General features: G+C 36.1%; 1 protein-coding gene across 1 annotated transcript; it reads right to left on the bottom strand.

The window, feature by feature from the left end:
* Positions 1–15,314: 15,314 nt before the first annotated feature.
* On the bottom strand, positions 15,315–20,390 carry LOC136245451 (protein NLRC3-like). Its single transcript, XM_066036973.1, has 3 exons — positions 20,330–20,390; positions 17,916–18,256; positions 15,315–17,755 (listed from the first exon to the last, which is right to left on the bottom strand). The coding sequence occupies exons 2-3, from the start codon at positions 18,247–18,249 to the stop codon at positions 15,447–15,449; spliced, it is 2,643 nt and encodes an 880-aa protein (XP_065893045.1). The 5' UTR covers positions 18,250–18,256; positions 20,330–20,390; the 3' UTR covers positions 15,315–15,446.
* Between the last annotated feature and the right edge of the window lie 828 nt (positions 20,391–21,218).

The following is a 21,218-nucleotide window of genomic DNA, read 5'->3' on the forward strand; positions in this document are numbered from 1 at the left end:
TCTACTGTAGTGACACCCCCCCACCCCCCTTAATCCAGCTGGCTACAATAGACGCTAGCTAGCTATAGCAATGTTCCAACTGCACAGCCTTTAGAAAGCAGCTATAATACTTAGCTGTAAGTTGTGTTTCTTATGACTGTAGTTACTGAGATAAGTTTTCATAGCGGCTATTCTTCATCATATGACTGAGTTATTTTTTGCTTTTCCCCTGCTTAAATATGTATCTGTAGCTCGATCTGTAGATACGTAACTACGTACCTCGAGATCATACTTTCAGTGCTGGACACTGTATAGGTTATATATACATACGCGTACATAGGTCACTGAGATCACTTTTTTTAAAAAGTTTACCGGCTCAGTGAACTTGATTCACTGGATGCGATTTCAAGTGAAAATCTCCTAGTTGTTCGAGTAGGTGTATCTGTTCTTCTAGACTATCACGGTAAACGTGGCCCATTAGGTACCTGCTTGTCACCAGAGCACAGTAGTCTCGTGTGACCAGCCCGGGGCCAGACTGCCTCCTCCTGGGCCTTTTCCCTTCGGAGTGGCGCTTATCGATTAGAAATTATAAGCGCCCCCTTTCAGTCTGACATCCTAATCATGACAATTCAACAGTAATAGTAGTGTGGGTACATCTAAATCACTGTTTTAGTCATTGCTCTGTTCTATACCATATGCGTATTTTGTACCGTACGCGTATGGTATGTACCATACGCGTACGGTATAGGTATACGCGTATGGTATGTACCATATGCGTATTATGCCTTTTCTCAGTTTCTTCTAGCCTTGCCATCACCTAGCTACAATGGGCTATCTTTACAAACATTTCTAGCTTTGCACTGCTTGTGCAAAGCTAACAACTTGACAAATGAACTTTGTAAGTGTTATCAGTTGTGCAACATGGCCCCTCACTGTCTTTGCATCTTTATCTATTATATACACTCTTCTTCTTTTGAGGATCCAATTTATGTTTGCGTACTTTTCTTGTTTGTACATACTGTATGTAGCACCACCACTCACATTCATCATACTGGACCTACAGCACAAATTAACGTGGATGTTGTTAACTTTAAAGAGTATAGCTATACATTCAGATAGTGTAGCTAAACACATTGTCCCATCCACAGTAAGTAGTGAGTGGTTACAACACACTTAACAATTAAACAATGCCAGATAATATATATATACATACATTCGTTACTGAAATATTCATTAGAACTCATAAACTCACCATAAAATCTCTGCCATGTTATGTTTTCCTCAGTAGGCAATGTGCATGCCTCATTCAATAGCAAAGATTCAGTTTAAAAAGAATTTGTTGCACATGCAATTAATTATGCTAATAATGCTACGCTACAGCTAGATTTACATTAATTTACAAACTGGAATATTGCTTTCTCTACAGTAAAATCTCTTTGCTACCTCCCTCGATGTTATTGTATCAGAATTCTCCAGATCTTCCTCTGTTTGAGCAATCATTACATTGTACTTCTCGAGCTCATCTGATTAAAATTGTCTGCTCAACACTCCTTTAGTGCGTGCCATCAGGCATAAATATCCATTAAGGTATAGTGTACTAACAAATTAAAGCTAAACAATAGATTATGTAACAACAATAGAATAAAATATTTAATGAAATAATATACATATATCTGTGACTGTAAAAAATTGGCTATATTTTCCAATGGATGCAAATTAATTAATATGGCTGCTATCACATATGTGTGGGTATTGTTCTATAATTGTAGGGAAGTGTAGGCTCTTGGGCAAATCTTTTATAAGCAGAACAGACCACTGTATATAATATTATTCATCAATAATTGAAAGCACACAATAACAGCTATAACTCTTACAACTACTGCACACAATATTAATATTACAAGTATATGCATAATGAATTATTACATCATGTCACATCATTACATTACATCATAAACTCTATTACAGGTATGAAGGAGGAGTAGCATTATGTAATAATGGCCTGATTTTTGAATTTTCATTATATCAATTAAACAATGGATCATGAATCCAATAGGAAGTAATATATGTGTAGCAATTGCAGCCACAAAGTACTGCGTGGAAGAAGAAATAAAAATTAAAATTTACAATACGTTTTCAGTGTATATGGTTGCTATGCAACAGCTAGATAATTAACTTGACTATTCTAAAGAACATACATTACTATAGTATACCAGCTTGTGTACTTTCAAAGTAATATATAGCCAGGGCCGCCCAGAGAAATTAAGGGGCCCAGGGCAAAGAGTTAAAGTGGGGCCCTTCACCCAAGCTGTAAGTTGAAGACCAAAAAAAAAAAAAAAAAAAAAAAGGTCACAATCTGCTGGCAATGACAATAACTACCCATCACCAACCATATCTCCTTATCTATAAGCTTGCTACACTGCTCCTCTGAAGAATACTGTGACTGCTCTATTAGAGTATTTAGATCTGACTGCTCTATTAGAGTATATCGATCTTTTAAACAGATATTCAGGGGGCCTCCTGGGGCCCCTGTCAGGCTGGGGCCTGGGGCAAAATGCCCCAGTTGCCCCCCCCCCTGTGGGCGGCCCTGTATATAGCATTTCCACTGTGGAGAAAAAAAGCACTTGTGCATTCAGGAGTGGAAGGGTAGAATGTGACAGCTTTATTATCAAAGTCAACCACTCATCATAGTATTATTGTGAAATATTACATCATCTGCAGTTTCACAATTGGTGTAACATTCCTGGAATGTCAACAATCTACAAACAGTACACAACACTATAGTCAGTCAGCAACTTACTGCTTTCCAATCCGAAACATTGTTTCAAAATGTATAATAAACCTATATCACCAAGCCTGGAGTTTGATTGTGGGTTTAATTTCACTCAGCTGAAGCTACCTTAAGATATGTATGGGCCCCCACTGATTATCTTTTCTGTTCACTGGATTAATCTAATGGAAATTCTATGAGTTAATGCATCAAGAGTTTTACTCTTGGTTGATGCAAATTGGTTACTTTATTGATACAAATATACTGGCTTTGTTCATCGACTTGAACTGTCACTACAATAAATGTGTTTTTGTGCAAATCACGCACACACATACACATACTTCAGCGAAGTATGTGATGTGTAGGAGATGATGGTTCACATTAGCTAACTAATGGACAAATGGGTTCATATTTACTAACTAATGGACAAATGTGGACAATCATCTCCTACATATCACATACACCACAAGAGTACATGCTATGTACAGCACATTTAGGGCATACCACATAATTATGCACGAATACACATTTTATTGTAGTGTGTCTGTGTAATGGCTTAGCACAAAATAAGTCTATTTATAGCACATAAAAATTGATGCTTTTCTATACATCCTACTACCTCTAAATGATAAAGGATGCCATGTACACCAATATACAGTCACACTGCTTGTCTTGTGTGCTTCACACACTATATCCTGAAAGTGTGCCTGCACCCAAAGGGTGTGCTGCTGGTTAAGTGTGCTATGACCACCTCAGTTTTAACAGTGTAGGTTTGCATCATGCAGTAAAGCAAATTATATCTTAATTACAGTAAAGCAAAATACATCTCAGCTCTAGAGAATAGAATAGCTAATCAGACCAAAATATGATTGCTCTATAGAGGTATATACCTAGCTAGCTCGATCTTGACTGAATTACAGAAACTGCTAAGAGACTAGCCGGGCCCCTTCCCACTCCCTCTTCCCCAAAAAGAAATGAAAGCAGAGTGCCATCCGGCATAGTCAATAGGTACGACAGTGTAAAAACCTTCTGCTTGATATTATATAGAGTAAAGTATCAATTATCGGACAATATGATGTTCGGACAGCTGTCACCCACTTCCTGGAAATCCTGCAGCTTAGGTTATTGTACCAAAAGGTAGGCTACAATAAGCAATAATTATCCTCCAACAATCAGCTTTGTGTGATTAAAAGCTTAAGAGTTACAGCCAATAGTATGCTTAGTCCGATAAAATCTATGCTCGGATAAAACTATCAGTTGTCGGACTTTGATTTTTACTACCAGTAAACAATGTCCAATTTATTTCAAATTTGTATGCAATATACCTGTACTCATTAGCTATTAATGGCCAAAAAATGGTTTCGTTATCTTTAGCATAGATGGAGTACGAGCCCCCCAATTTTTAGCGGTATTGTCGGACGCCCTCCGCTTTAATGTAGCCATGCCCACCAACAGAGTTTGTATGCTTTTGCAACAAATGCACCAGTGCTAAACCACAGAAGAAGGTAAATAAACATCTCTCAAGAGTAGAGGTGTGTTTTAAAGTTGATATTCAGGATATTTCCATTGGAACGCAGTATTTTTGACTCCTAAATGAAGGAGATGCGCGCGAGGTGGAAAAATGAAGTTATGCAAAACCACCTTCTGACCACCTACATATGCTAGTCTTGGTGTCCTATCACAAATACTGTCACGAAAATTGAAAGGCTTTTCTTTGTCTACCTTATATGGGTGAAACAAAAAGGACGAAAATGTTGCTTTGTGCATCCATAGAAGGTAGAAAATGGAATATCTTTTCATTTCTAGGTGGTATTCGCGATTGAGGCACCAAGACTATAACAAATGTGGTTGGTCAGAAAGTTGTGCCTCGTAGTTTCATTTTTCCACCTAGCGTGCATCTCCTTAATTTAGGAGCCAAAAATACTGCGTTCCAATAGAAATATCCTGAATATCAACTTTAAAACACACCTCTACTCTTGAAAGATATTTATTTACCTTCTTCTGTGGTTTAGCACTGGTGCATTTGTTGCAAAAAGCATGAACTCTGTTGGTGGGCATGGCTAAATTAAAGCGGAGGGCGTCCGACAATACCGCTAAAACTTGGGGGGCTCGTACTCCATCTATGCTAAAGATAACGAAACCATTTTTTGGCCATTAATAGCTAATGAGTACAGGTATATTGCATACAAATTTGAAATAAATTGGACATTGTTTACTGGTAGTAAAAATCAAAGTCCGACAACTGATAGTTTTATCCGAGCATAGATTTTATCGGACTAAGCATATACTATTGGCTGTAACTCTTAAGCTTTTAATCATGCAAAGCTGATTATTGGAGGATAATTATTGCTTATTGTAGCCTACCTTTTGGTACAATAACCAAAGCTGCAGGATTCCCAGGAAGTGAATGGCAGCTGTCCGAACATCATATTGTCCTATAATTGATACTTTACTCTACACTGTAAAGCACTAATAATAAATAATAATAATAATAATACAAAGCAGGTTAGCTATAGCCTATACTCAGATGGTACGATTTTCCGTACCATACGCGTATGGTTGTACCGTACGCGTATACCCTATACGCATATGGTATGTACGTAGCTACCATACGCGTATGGTACAAAATACGCATATGGTAGTTGGTAACTCTGTGATTATTAAATTGTTCCATGCATAGCTAGGAGCCATTTTAGCAATCATATACCGTACGCAAGGAAATTTTGACGTAAAAAATATTTGACGAATCGGTTTAATTAGTCAAATTTAAATTCGTAAAATGTTTATAAGCGCCCTTAAAAGTACAGGTTTTGCCTACAATTTCTTGATTTTCGTCAACATTTTATTCGTCAAATCTGCTGAAGTATGAATTCGTCAAATTTTTCTTACGTCAAAATTTCCTTGCGTACGGTAGCTAATTTTATGCAACCAATGCAATCTGGATGTACGGGTGTAGCTATCACTCAGTTGTGATCGAGTCAAAATACCTGACTTGATGATAATTATAGCTCAGCTAATAGCTCAGCTAATAGCTAGATCTTTATAGATCTTTTCTAGCTAGATCTTTTCTCAACACACAATTTCTGTCAATCTCATCTAGTGATCATCATCGTAAAGAGCTCACTTATGCTTGCCATCATTGCAATTTTCCCACACTCATTGTTTAAAGGCAGTTTTAGATGTGTAAGGTAGAAATTCTGAGATATCCAGCCTTTCCAGATGTTAAAACATTGTAGGTTTCCTTAAATTTCACTGTTGTAACTGTAAATGAAAGTATTTCAGCCTATAGCTACATCATACATTTTTGTATATAGCAGGTGAAATTATCGACAAATATTATGTAGTCAAAACAGACAAACACGTCCCATTGTTGTTACCTACCTAAATGTTCTGTAACTGACTGCTCTATTAGAGTATTAAAGCTTAGTGTTACAAATAAAATCTGGTCAATCCCTTTGCTTTAATTGCACCTAATATCTCTGTAGCTAAATACCTAATAAGTGTGTAGAATTTGCTTCAGCATCTCCTATATCCATCCCTGTCAAGTTACAGTCTTGTTGGGAATCTTCATCAGCCATTGGCTGTGCTCTATATCTACCACAGCCAGTATAGCTGTCTTGTAACAGATTATTGTTTTTCCAGTAAACTAATTAGAACTGTTTAGTTTATGCTGACAGTTTATTTATTTATTAATGCTTTACAGCACAAGTGCTGAAAGTCTGTAGGACACCTGGTCCTACAGCCTGTTTAAAGTTGTTACATTAAGTATGTTTAAAAAGGTGGAGATAAGAGAAAAAAATCCACGATTGGACCTGGGCAGCCTCAAAACTGCAGCCATCCAATTAACGCTCAAAGTTTTATCTATAGTTTCCTTTAATACTGAGTGAATCATGTATTCATCTATATAGAATGAGAGATGTAGTACACTCACTGGTGTTCATTGTATGCATATCACATGTACATACTATAAGCTGATAGGAACCATGAATTGAATACTGGGTTTGAACCCCAGTACATTGTAAATACTGACTCTATAATGATAAATACATCAACTGAACTTAGGAGAAATTCAAGGGTTGAAATGTCTCAGAGCATTTCTGACATTTACGCTGGTGATAAGAAGCTGCTGTCTACAGACTTGCTAGTGGCATGGTATGTATAGATAAAATTCACAATTTATTGTGAAACATCAGAAACAAAACTCAGGTAGCTATTAACACTATAACTATGAGTGACTGCATTATTAGACTATCATCTGTTGTGAACTCATTTAATGAATCATGTGATGCTTTAATCCATTTAGGAAGAGCTAAAGGTAGGAAAACATACTGTACATACTAGGAAATATTTATTCAACCATAACATAACGTCATGCATGTATTTGTGCTGTACATATACTTTGCAGTAGTGCGTTAGACTCTAAGAAAACCATTGTGTGTATGTATATGTATAGCTATATGCAGTACATTTAGTGATAAACATAGCTATCTGGTTAATAAGGGCATTGGAAGCCCCACCCATTTTTAGAAATACCGCTAAAACCATGAAAAAATATGGTGAACCTAGCTAATTGTCTTATTACATACATGAATTCTATAGTTTACAATTACTCGCATGGATTCTGTGGTTTATATGCTAATACCATACCTGTTTCACTACCATGCAAAAGTCCCTCTAACAGCAACTGTCCCATATACACATGGCCTCCCTGACAAGTAGCTCTCTCTTTTGTTCTAGAGCAGCCGTCTTGCTTGGTGAGATATGCAGTTAATTTTTCATCAGGCTTTCTCAATGTCTCCACATTTACTAGTCCTGTTATACAGTAGGATGACAAACCTCTGAATACATGTATACCATTTTCCATTGGATCATTTGGTGTATGATACAATAGTAACAGTGCAGTTGTGAGCTCTGACAGTGAATTTCATGCTAACCACACTCAAAAAAACCTGGCACAGCCTGAATTTGAATAACTGGACAATGGATACTGCTGCAGGGTTTGTGTCTTAACATGCATCTTCAAGATTGGGACCTTCAAGTATAATGCTTACTAACTAAGACTAGAGGGAGGAGAACAGATTCCTTCTGACAACTCGCTGGAAACTCCTGAAAAAGATTTACTGTAGCTTTCCAAAATATAGGTCAATTATGATCAATTTTGACTGCACATGCATGGTGGATGACATCATTGTTTGTATTGGTAGCTAACTACGTTTGATGTAAAAGAGGTATATCTGGTGAACATAATACATACAAGGAAACAGTTCTGACCAAGTAAAATTTATTAATATTTTGGTCCCTTATTCACTGCCACAGTAGCTATAGTGTCTTCAGATCTGTTTACTGATGTAAGAGCTCAGGAGACAGGAGAGATATTTTAATGGCATATTGGCCCTGAAAAAGGCCCACACCAAAGCCTGTGAGTTGAATAGTGACAATAATGTCATCCACCTTGCACAAGCACTTAAAGATTGTTCATAACTGGTCAAATGCATACGCTTGGGAAAGGTAAACCTTTTTCAGGATTTTCCAGTGAGTTGATCTTCACTGCTACAGGCCAATATTTAGAGGGGATTTGGACAAACCACCCTCTGTTAAAATTTACTGGTACATTACACTCAAAACTGAGGTACTATAACAGAGCAATCAAATATTCGATATTACAGTCAGTAATTCTCAACTTTAATTAACAATTCAACTAAAATTGCTGAATTAAAATATTTAGTCATTTAAGTGCAACAATTTTTCTATAGAGCATTTCCCCACACTCATTAGCTTTTGCATGCTTTCCATGCAAAATGTGTTTCAGAAACATGCACTATACACTGAACAGAAAAGGGTCCTGCTAAGAATCCTGGTTATGGGCTTAGTAAACATGATACACTGTACTTGAAAGCTCAATCTTAAGGACTAATGTGAAGACACAAATGCTGTAGCATCATCCATTGTGCAGCTATACATACTAAATTCAGGCTGTGATGTTTCGGATTGTTTCAAGCTTTGTTGAACATAGTAAGAAGAAAACATGGAATACCTGAAAATGCACTGCCAGAACTCACAACTGCACTGTTAATATTGTATTGTATGCCAAATGAACCACTGGAACATGTTACACACAATATTCAGAGGTTTGTCACCCTACTGTATGACAATACCAGTAAATGTGCAGACTATGGTTCATACAGGTCAGCTTCTGTCCATATCCAGCCCCAGTTGGTGGTTCAAGAACTGCTAACAGTGACCGCCTCCATACATGGCCTCCCTTGTTCTCTCTGTTGTTCTAGAGTGGCCTTGATAGGTCTCTTTGTGAAAATGTTTTTTGTCAGGCTTTGTCTATATTTTCTATATAAGTCTGCTATGTACAAGAAGGATAAACTTGAATTCACAACATTGTGTTTGATTGCAAACTTTGAAGCCTGAAGATAATGTAATAGCCAAGTGTGTATATACCTAGTTAAATATTTGTGAGCTAGTTACACTGAGTTGGCCACGTATTGACCACAGAGTCTATGTACATAGGTAATTACAAACTATAAAATAATTTGAATTCATATACAGTATGGAATAAAACAAGGTTCATAATACTTATAGTATTACTCTAATGATTGCTTTTTCATGGTTTTAGTGGTATATCTTAAGTGGATGGGGCCTCCAATGGCCTTATAAACCAGATAGCTATGTGTTTCACTAAAATTAATGTATATACATATACATGCAATGGATTTCACCCACTACAGCAATGTTTATCTTGACTATATGTACTTGCAATACATGTAAATAATACAGAATGTTGTATGGGGATGATTGAATAGATACGCGACTGGATTTGCAAAAAAAAGGTACCTTTTCACACATTTAACATGCCAGCAAACAAAATGACTCCTTATACTGATTATACTCTTAGTTTCAAACTGTAGCCAGATACTTTAACTGCACTCATGGGCAATTATACGCAATAATATAGAAATGTTATGAGGCTTCATAGTTCAAAAAATGGGTCAAATTTTGTGCATGAAAAAGATACCTTTTTGAAAATCTGGTCATATATTTCTTAGCATGTACAGTATGTTTCCTACCTTTACCACTTCTTCAATGAATTAAAGTCTATAAGAGCATCTATAGCTACATGATTGCATAACATCAAATGAGTTCACAACTGATGAGAATCTAATAATGTAGTCGTTCATAGTTATACTGTCACAACAGTGTTCTCAGCAGAAATACTACACACAGAGTGCATTTTGGCTATGTCTGCTATACCAAATAGATGAAACTAGTGTAATTCTGTTATAATAATTATGGTAGAGAGTTAATGTTCAGCTTTTCATTTTTTGTTTATTGTATAATTAAACATTGATATTTTGTTTGTGCGGTTTAGTGGGTAGAACCTATCAAAGGGGGCGTGGTCTGCACTGGCCAAATATCCTGATTTGTTTTTAAAGTAATCCTCTACCTATGTGCCAAATTTGGTACTTTTATCACTAAATGCACAATTGTTATGTATTTTTCGGTTGTTAATCCACCTCACTACAAAGAGCTTCATGAAGCCAGAAATGTCACACAGTGTGACAGTTGGTTTGATCACACTGTCCAGGATATGTTCGGCTTTCCTTGAATGTGTAGATAGAGACTTCATCTGATCCTTTAAGTATCCAGGAAGTAAATCTTGTGAACACAATGCTGTTGTGAAACAACTATCACTCATTGGTAGTATTTCAATCATAAATTAAGGTAGAACACCTTGAATACTTGACATTTCTCCTTAATGAAGCTACAATAAACAGTAATGCATACAGTAAAACTGTAAAACCCATACACAATTACAGTATGTACATACATATCTGCAGCATATACAGTTCATCTGCATGACACACTAATATTTATGTGTTATATGCATGGATGGCTTTATTGCATAGCTATGAATGTTAGGAGCCCAAGACCAGCAGCAGATTATTTGCTATATTGAGAAGCATTATCAATAGTACATAAACTCTGTAAACTGTGAGCAGTGTTGCTTTTACAATGGTATAGTACGTAGGGAGTGTCCCTACATGTAATCATAGTGTGGTTGCTTACATCATTAAAGTATGCTTACTGATCACCAGACGTAAAGATATAGCCATGAACAATGTTGTTCTGACTCTTACTACACTTATGGTTGATATGTCATGCATACACATATGTATAGAATAACATATCCATGTATGTAAGTTGGCTATAGCTCTATCTGTCTGTCTTCTGGTCAGGATCTCTGAATCACCACACGATAAGGACTATCAGAAGGAAATTGACAAGTACATAACTATAACAAGATAGAAAAATGGCTCGTATGAAATGGCTTCAGTGATGTTTAATTATTGGTGCTGTTGCTCGTGATGCCATTTAATCAATTAAAACTGTTGTTGATAGCTAATTTCATGACATTTAATGTATTTGCAAACACATGACATCCTTACCATCAAACCACTTAGCCATGCAATTGTCACCCATTAATTTTAAAAAGTATACAATGTGTATGTGTGCAAAGTTGTACCTAGAATACATGTTATGTATGCAGAATTAAATGCATGGAGCTATACACTGCTAGTATGGTTATGCATGCAACCATGCAGGGACTCCTTGAATTAAAATAAAGTGAGAGTTCTTGGTGAAGAACTATGTAAAAGATTTCTGAAACATCTTAGTTGACTCTACTAGTGTTTATAACTTTTCCTACCTAGATGCTGGTACAGCTATCAATCCTGGAAGGAGAGATTGTTGACTATCTAACTGAAAATAACCATTTTAGTTCAAAGTCCCATGCATAGAAACTAACCTTAATTAATCACACAAAGAGTTCATAATATTTGTATGGGGGTATTATGAATGATTACACAGTTAGTATAACATATGTCAAGAGTTCATAATGTGAACTCTTGTGTACGTATATTAATTCATAATTGTATATGTGGTCATGACATGTATCATGGAACACAACTGAGCAGCACCTGTCTATATGGCATTGTACATGTATAAGGTGCATTCATGTTATTAATAATTAAACACTCATGCATCGTTATGTAAATTGTGTTACCCTATCTCCCAAGCAGTTTCCTTCTTAATGTCATTAATGTGTGATTACGTATATGTATATACCACCTGAAATTTCCTTTCACTAATTTGACTTCTGTGCATGCTTTTCATTAGTATCCTGGTAGCTAGTTGTTGGTTGTACTGAGATGCATGAGTGTAGTTCTGCATCATAGTGGTTAATAATAAAGACAATGCAATGTCAGCTTTTATTGCCTATTATTCATAACAATAAAACAAAATCCCAAAATAATCCCCTTTGTTGTTATATCATCATGACAATGGTAAACCCAGCAATTATATAAACACACCATAACCCACATGTGGCCACAAAGTTTCCCCAACTATTGCTTGTTTAAGTTTTGATGTTGTTTTGACTGCGATTTATTTTATTATCATTATATAGCATACATTACTATAGTACAAGTAAAAGTAAAGCATTATTATATAGATAATCTGAGGGTCCACAGGAATCCTGTGCTAGTGGCCATCATCAGACAAAATATACAGGGTAAAGTTGAACTGTTGAAATGTCAAGTGTGCAACACTGCAAAAATAGCTATATACACATGACACATATAAAAACAAATAGAAGAAGGAATTTTAAGTTGGATTAGGGATCAAAGAAAGACAAACTAGTGAAACAAGGCAATAGCTCAAAAATAGTGAAACAAGCCTGAAGAAGATTGCCTATACTTGCAGATATACTATTGGACATTAAATCCCTAAACTTCATGATCAGTCTATAACCATGACCCATGAATTAGGGATTTAATTAGTCTTTTGTGGCTACTTTTTTTCTCTTTTGTATTGGGTTTTTTTCCTACTCCAACGCAAAAGAAAAAAAGCAGTCTGGCTATGTGCATGAGACTAGGATTAAATGTCCACTAGTATATCTGCAGGTATAGGGAACCTTACTTGTTTCACTACTTTTGAGCTATTCCCTTGTTTCACTACTTTTTCTTTCTTTGAAATTCCTATTTTTTCTTTCTACTTGTTTGTTTGTTTGTTTGTTTACTTTTTTAGAAGTATGATAAATGAAACAACGCATACCACATTAAAAGAAACAATGATGCCAGGAATGTCATAAAATTAATTTTGTGTGGGAATGCGTGCATCCCAACAATCAATTATGTAGCAAAAAAACTAGGGAGGTGACCATTATGTTTGCAGCTATGCTCCACCCATTACACAAGGTTATAAATGAAGGACAGTACGAGAAGCATCTCTGCATGCAATCAATCCAGTCACTACGGGAAACATGGATGATAAGCCAACAGAGCCACAGGGAAGTCGCATCATGCTATAATCACAAATTGACACCTTGCATTGTCAGAAAAAAACTGGAACACAAAGGAGGACGAAGACAACTCCACGATGCATATATTGTACATACTGCAGTTGGCACTGAAAAGGCACATCTCAGGATGAAAGCGACATCGAACAGTGAAGAAATCAAGCCTGTAGCCTTATCCATTGTCAAGTTATGTTTGGCTGGAGGCACTTGGTTATAGTCAGTCAGCATAAAAATAAATTAAATAGAAAACTTTTAAAATCCCGTAAACTTTTTGGGGGTTGGTCTGAAGACATTTTTGGGCTTGGCTGTGCCTATAATCAATACGGCCACATTGTCATGAAGGAAAATCGAGGTTGGTTTTGAGGTGATATTTTTGGCTAGAAAAACCCATTTCTTCATGATCCCTAATATACAGTACTACCATACTGCATGATGTTCTTATAATGTGTGATCATATGCTACCCAAAATTTCCTTTGACTTCCTGTGCCTCAGTTTGTTAAAATTTATTTAATTAGCTATCTGTTTGGTGACTGAGACCCATACCTATAGTGGTAGCCAATAATATTATAAGACCCAAGCCAGTTATTTAGCTACTCAGTGCCTAAAATATTCATTGCAACAAACAAGATCTCAAAACAATTCTCTTTGTTGTGCTTTATCAAACCACAACTGGCCACAAAACTCTCCTTAACATTGTAGAAATTTTTGATAGTGCCAGTTTCCATCAATAATTCATCTAGTGGCATGACATGTATATAGTGAGCACTGTCAAACTATGGGGTCATATCGATAGTAGTTATTACCAAGCAATATTCTAATAATATCAATGTAGATTTATAATATAGCCTATATATATATATGCAGAGACCTTCTATTCATTATATAGATATAGACCTTCTATATATTATATAGACCTTATATAGACATTCTATTTATTATATAGACCTCCTGTGTATTATACACCTTCTATTCATTATATATATATAGACCTTCTATTTATTATATAGACCTTCTATTTATTATATAGACCTCCTGTTTATTATATAGACCTTCTATTTATTATATAGACCTTCTATTTATTATATAGACCTTCTATTTATTATATAGACCTTCTATTTATTATATACACCTTCTATTTATTATATAGACCTCCTGTTTATTATATACACCTTCTATTTAATATATAGACCTTTTACTTATTATATAGAGCATTTATGATTATTGTGTTAACATTCTTTATAATATATGGACATTGTATTTATTATATATGTGATACCCTATTTTTAACCTTTTCTTTTTTACTTATAGTGTCATTTTGTCTCTAACGGCATCAAACTGGTTGAATTACTACACCAAAAACTTTCCCTTTGAAGGTTGGTTTTTGTCATAAAGATCTGGAGTCAATTGAGTGAAGAGATATTATAGTACAGTATCCTTCAGGAAATTGTTAAAGCTATGTACCAATTTACTGCTGTGTAGTACTTTAACCTTCAAGTTGGCATCCTTTCAGTAAAGTAGCTGCACTGACAAGCAACTATACCTATTCTAAATTCATTGCAAGTCTTTTATTTATTTATTTTTATTTATTTATTATTACTTTATGGCAAGTATGCCAAGGGTCTGCAAGCAACTGGTGCTTGCAGCCTAAAAACACAAGTTATACATACATTATAATTACTTTAACTAATTATGACATCCACATGAACATAAGCTATAATTTCAATATACTTTAGGTAATATAATTATTTTATCTGGTAAAAAACATACATGCATTACAACAAAATTCCCCTATTGTTGTTATATATCACAATATATCATCATGACAATGGTATTCAAACAGATGACTCATCCAATTATATTTAAACCATGGCAGTTAGATCACTTGATCAGCTGCACTACATGGGGTACTATTATTGTACAGTCAAGTCTTAGAAAATACCACAAACTTTTACTTAACTATAAGAGGCAAAGTTCACTGGCATCAGCTGTGTGAAGAGATACATGCACTGTGAATTTACTTCCTTAGGTAGTTACACATTGTTCACTACTAATAATTGGCAACTTGTGAAAGTGCTGCTTGGTCTTGTGCATGTAGTAACACCTAATTTAAATTTAGGTATTAAAAGTTTTAAGCATTTACGTGATTGTGCCCTAGCCACCCCACCATTCAAACAACTAGCTACTCCTTTCCGTATCTGTAAATACATAATACATTTTTCTGTGATAACTCTGTATATATGCAAACAAATTGTATATTCAACTGTGTAAATAATGGAATACAGTATAAACACACACATGCATAGCTAGCTACACATGGCAAACTATACACCTTACCAAAACTTTACATACAGTCTTGTTTTACATTCATTAAGTGTTCTTATTTTATTAATTGTTTCTGCTAAAGTTACAAAAGTGCTCCTGGAATCTTCCGTGTAATCAGGGAGAGTAAGTTCTTTTAAGGTATTGTTATGCTGCAATGCTTTAATGATATGTTGAGCTGATGCTGCACTAATTGGGTTACTTCCCAAATTTAGTTTGATTAAAGATGTGTTGTCTTTAAGAGTGGCAGCAATAGTACCGCAGGCCTCATCAGTAATATCATTAAAAGTGATCCGGAGTACCTTCAGTTTGTTGCCAGTTGCTAATGCTGTAAATAACCTGATGGCTCCAGCAGAAGATAATTTTACATATGACATGTATAGTTTTTCTAACTCAGAGGATGAATCACTCAACATGCCCGAAAAATTTTTGTCTTCTCCAACAGTTTCATTTCCATCAATACACAATTCTTTAACTTTGCACTTAACAACGATGTCACTAAGTAAGGATGATGAGGAAGAAGTAAGACCATTACAATCTAGCCAAAGTTTTCTAATGGTAATGCCAGATCCAACTAACCTGTGATGCAATATACGGATACCCTGATCTTGTATATAGCAGCGATAAAAGTTGATTCCTTGGTCCCATTGCTTGTGTACTGAGTGCGTCATGAAAAGTGCTACACACTCAAGATTATTAACTGATAAGAATCTGTTGTCTGTAAGGTCAATTCTTTTATTTCTTCTGTAGTGAAATGTTTTTGCTTCTTCAATGCAATGGCACATGTTCATGTCACCAGCTTCGTAAAAGCATTTAAAAAGGCGAAAACATTTCAACTGGTCTGTGAGAAACTCATCAGAAATGGCTGTACTGTCATCTTTACCTGACAGAAATTCCTTGAAAGAAGAATGTTGGCCATTAGTAAGCGCTACATAAAAGGCAAACACATTGAAGTGATAAATGCTCCAAAACTTTTCTTTGAGAATTTTTAGCTCATCAGCTGGAGGAAGTTGAGCAATGTAATAAGCAGCTAAGAATTCCTGAATAGATAAATGCACAAAATTAAAGGTCATCATTTCTCCAGTAGATCTGAAATGTTTTATTGCTTGTAGCAATCCAAATCCATTAATGTCTTCTGAAATTGTTTTAATATCAGGGCATGCTGTTTCAAGTTCTCCTTGAGTAAAAGTTAGCTTGTTAATATTAAGGTACTGTAATGACAATTTTGCAAGCTGATTGACTATCTTGCTATATGGCTCTGGTAGTTTTCTTAAGTCAGGAATGGTTTTTATCAGAGCTTTATCTGATGTAGAAACATTTCTACAAATGGTAAGGCGTACAAAGTGATCATACAATTCAGTTGAATTTTTGGGAAGGGTGTCTTCATATTTGTATAGAAAAATTAAAACTGTCATATTGAAAGGAACCAAACACAGGCTGTTTATGCTCAAGTGACAATCAAGATATTGAGTAAGTTCTTCAATTTTCTTTGGTTGGCCTGTTAATGCCTTTTGAATATATTTCTTTCTGTCTGTCTCGGTAAAGCCAATTATATCCAATCTGACATTTGCTACCTCTTGCAAGTATACTGAGGCATGAGGTCGAGAAGAAACTACTATACCACAACTGGGAAGCACCTTACGATTTAAAATTTTAGCCACAAGACTCTCCTGCTGTAAATGTTGTGACAATTCATCATAGCCATCAAATAAGAAGACTAGATCTTTGCCACTGTTCTTAAAGAGGTAATCATTACATGCAGCAATAGCTTCTTTAGCATTTGAGTCTCCTGTACAAAGTACTGACTGCAAAAGTTCACTTATTGATTTCAACTCTTTTATGAAAGGGTCTCGTAAGCACACTAGGAGTAGTAGTTTAAATCCCTGTAGCAACTGACCATTTCCCCACCTATAGGCAATCTCTTCAAGCAAGAAAGATTTTCCTATACCAGGAGCTCCTTGGATTAAAATAAATTGTGGAGTGTCGTTGTCTTCTAGTGGAGCCAAAATTTCTGAAATGTCTTGTGTGACTTTATTGGTTTTGATAACTTTACCTAGAGGTTCACAGCTGTCAACCCTGCCATATTTGGTAGGCTGATCATTGCTTGCCGCTGAAACTATTTCATGAATGTGATCTGATTGGTATAATTCAGCAAGTGTAATAGCTAATTTCATTGTATTTTGGCTTTGGTATTGAATAAGTACAAGAGGAATAAACTCTTTTAATTGATTAGGTGGCCAACAATTATTGTTAACACTTTGTCGTATTTGTATATATAAGTTTTGAGCTCTGCTAAATAGTAAGGTAACTGGATTGAATACTATTAAAAAAAATGTGCACAGATGATTTGTTTCCACATAAATAGTATGCATGTATATACTGTATGCAGCACTTGTTGGATGTGAGAATTCACCTTTTATTCATGAAATACACATCTGTATATGAATTCATGCATGTTGTGCATGCATGCATACACTTACCAGTACTGTTAGCACTGCTAGAAAATATTTTGCCCAGTCGAACATTGATCTGTTGGGCTAAATTGTTCAAGCTATTAAACTTACTGTCTTCCATTATTCTAAGGAGTTTTTCAAAGCTGTCATCATTAATGATCTCTGCTGATGGTTGCATTATCATTGTGTCCAAAAAATGCTCTGCTTTATCTGCTGATGTTGGTAAGGACTTCACTTTTTCTTTCAAGTTGCCAGGAAGTAACTTCTGTGAGTATAGTTTGGCAGTAAATGTGCAATCATTCATTGGTAGCATTTCTATTAGTTTAGGATAGAAATCCATGAATATTTCATAAGTTGTCATCTTCTTTCTACAGATAAAACAAACACTATGAATAAACACCAATGCATAAAACAGATGTATTTATGTACATGTGTCACATTATGTGCGCCATTACTATATGCTTAATTTTATCTGGTGTTTGGTGGCATGAGAGTGTACAAACTGCAAGCACATATTATACATGGCTCCGAGCGTGGCGCTTGGCCGGAATCTGGGTGGCCTGCGGATCAAGTCACGATGGGGTTGGCTTTTTTTTCACCCCTTCTAGGTATTTGTCCCGTTTCACTTTAGGATATTTAGCTCAAAGATTTTCGCTTAGGCTCCTAGGCTATGGGTAAACACCTCGAACAGGCTCTGCCTTCTGTGTACACCCTCCAGTGCCTAACTGGTAAAGTAGATAATAACAATAACATACACATAATTATTCACATACATACACACAAGTGTGTATGTATGCACATCCATAATTTGCCACATATATATACTCATAATCATCTTATCGTGGTTTAATATCTGTTGGTATCTAGCATAGCTATTACCTAATTATATTGTATTTTGCGTGGGAGATCAAAGCGACGCCGCTTATCGTATCGTCCATCTATACAGTGCTTATTATTAGCTGTCATATAGTACAGTTATGTAGCTAATTGGGAAAAATACAGTACAGTTATACACTTAATTGGGCAAATTTAGCCCACTTGGGAAAATGCAGTGAGACTCTGCCCGAATCAGCCCCAATTGTGGAGCTGATTCGGGCAGAGTCTCAGTTTGCCGTGGACTAAGAAAGTCCCGGTTTGTCCAGCACAGGCCATTTATGTGCTGGGGGTGGTAGGCAAGGGCAGTCCATCAAGCCCGGGTAAAAAAAAAACAAAAAAAAAACGTACAGTCGGTTACCGTAGGCGGGGAAAGTTACGCGTGGGAAAAGTTTCACGAATTTTGCGATTGCAGTAGCTATCGCGAAACTTTTACGCCGGTTAGCTTCTACATGTTTGTATTTGTACAGCAATAAATTAGTATGCAAAATCAGCATCGCGAAACTTTTACGCCGGTATACAAAAGTAGAGTGCAATTCACGAAACTTTTCCCACGCGTAACTTTCCCCGCCTATGGTATGCGGAGAATTTAGTCATTTAAGGAATGTTACGAAAACAACACACTGTAAATCACTAAAACCAGCCAAACTAATCCTACCAGTTCGTTCTACTGCTAGAAATAGATTGTACAAACACTTAGCGATCGTCTGATCACGAAGCGGCTTCATGCATGCCTGATCACGTGTGCATGACATTGTAAATCGCTAAAACTAGCCTAACTTTATTTTTTATAATTTACAAAACAAACTACATAACTACAACAAATAAAATATAACTACGGGAACAACAAAGAAAGAACAACTACACGGGAAAGTCATCATCACCACCTCGCAGAGTCCAATACCTTAAAATCATTCTAGCATTTTTTGTCCATAAACAAACAGAAAGTTGTTTCTTCTGGCCACTTTAGGTGAAATTCCACTACGGGTGGTGGTACGATCAGAAATAGAAGGAAGAACCGACAAAGCAAAAGGCCGGTCCATATCCAAACTTTCCACAACTAGTGGAATGAAATCACCTCCTGCCTTCTCCACAATAGCAAGGTGCTTTGCATCCTTAGCTACCTCTCCAGCTGCATGTAGCAGCCATGCGCCCCAGTACAGGAAGTAGAGGAAGAAATATGAGCAGGCTGAGTGGCTCAGCTAACTAGCCTGCTCACAAACTAGCCTAACCAATCCATTAGTTCGTTCTACGACTGCGATAGATTATATAAACACTTACTGACATCATGATCACCGAAAATCACAGCAGTTTGAGTCGCTAGAGAAAATCGCTCTGAGCAAGACGACCATGCAGGAAGTACAATAATAAAAATATGACACTTAAAGCAGCGCCTATGCTTGTGTGTACGAAAAATACAGCACTCGGGGCCGGGGTGTCTCGAGGCTAATACAGCCGGCATTCGGCTTCGCCTCGTGCTGTATTAGCCTCTCGCCCGTGACACACACCCCGTACTGTAGTTTTCCGTACACACTCGCGGCGGTGCTTTAACTATAACGTACAACTACCTGAGTAGTCAAGTATATAGTTGAACTTGCTTGACCAATAGTTAAAATATCGTCGTTAACATGGTAATAGTATATAGTGGCTATACAGCACTGCTTTTATAACCCGGCGAAGTTTGAAATGATATTATGTAAGGGGTCACCCCTTGACATGTTGATGAACTTATGCAATTACTGCTCATTTACTCTGTATTCAAAATCTGCCCTCTCAGCTGCTTACTGGAATTGAAAGGTGATCCCAGCTTTCCAACCATAATTATCACATTATCACAGAAAAACTCAATATTTACATCAGTAAATTACATCCATTTCTAACAACATTAATATTGGCTTACTGAATATATGCATGCATAGTACTAATAGGCTAGAGCTGACAGACAGGGATGGAATGGGGACACAGCATAATAATATTGTACATGTAGTACATGTAGAAGTGGACGTAAATTGTAAGAGGCATAGATGGCAAATGTATATATCCTCTGAAATTCATCAGTTTGATCAGAGGTGTACAAGTCAGTGGTTTTTTAAATGCTATAGTGTACTGATGTCTGGCCATCCTCTTATTGTAATACAATACAATGTATTATGTTATACATACCAATACAAATGGAACTTTATAAGGAACTTTGCAAGACTTACAAACAAACTATAGCATAAGTGCTAGCCGATCAGGAATCCTAGCAGGGCCATGTAATGAGCCAGCTTTATAAAACTAACCCACGAAATAATTCCCTTTGTAACTACATTATCAAGGTATCAACACAGGTTAAATTAAATTATTGCTGAGTTAACCAAGCTAGTACATAATAAACCACATAAATTTCCCTAAGCATTGACTTATGTTTTGACGTATTCATTGCTATGGTTACTATCAAAACTATTAGACACCAAG

The sequence above is a fragment of the Dysidea avara genome, chromosome 15 (assembly GCF_963678975.1).
Source record: "Dysidea avara chromosome 15, odDysAvar1.4, whole genome shotgun sequence".
Classification (NCBI taxonomy): domain Eukaryota; kingdom Metazoa; phylum Porifera; class Demospongiae; order Dictyoceratida; family Dysideidae; genus Dysidea; species Dysidea avara.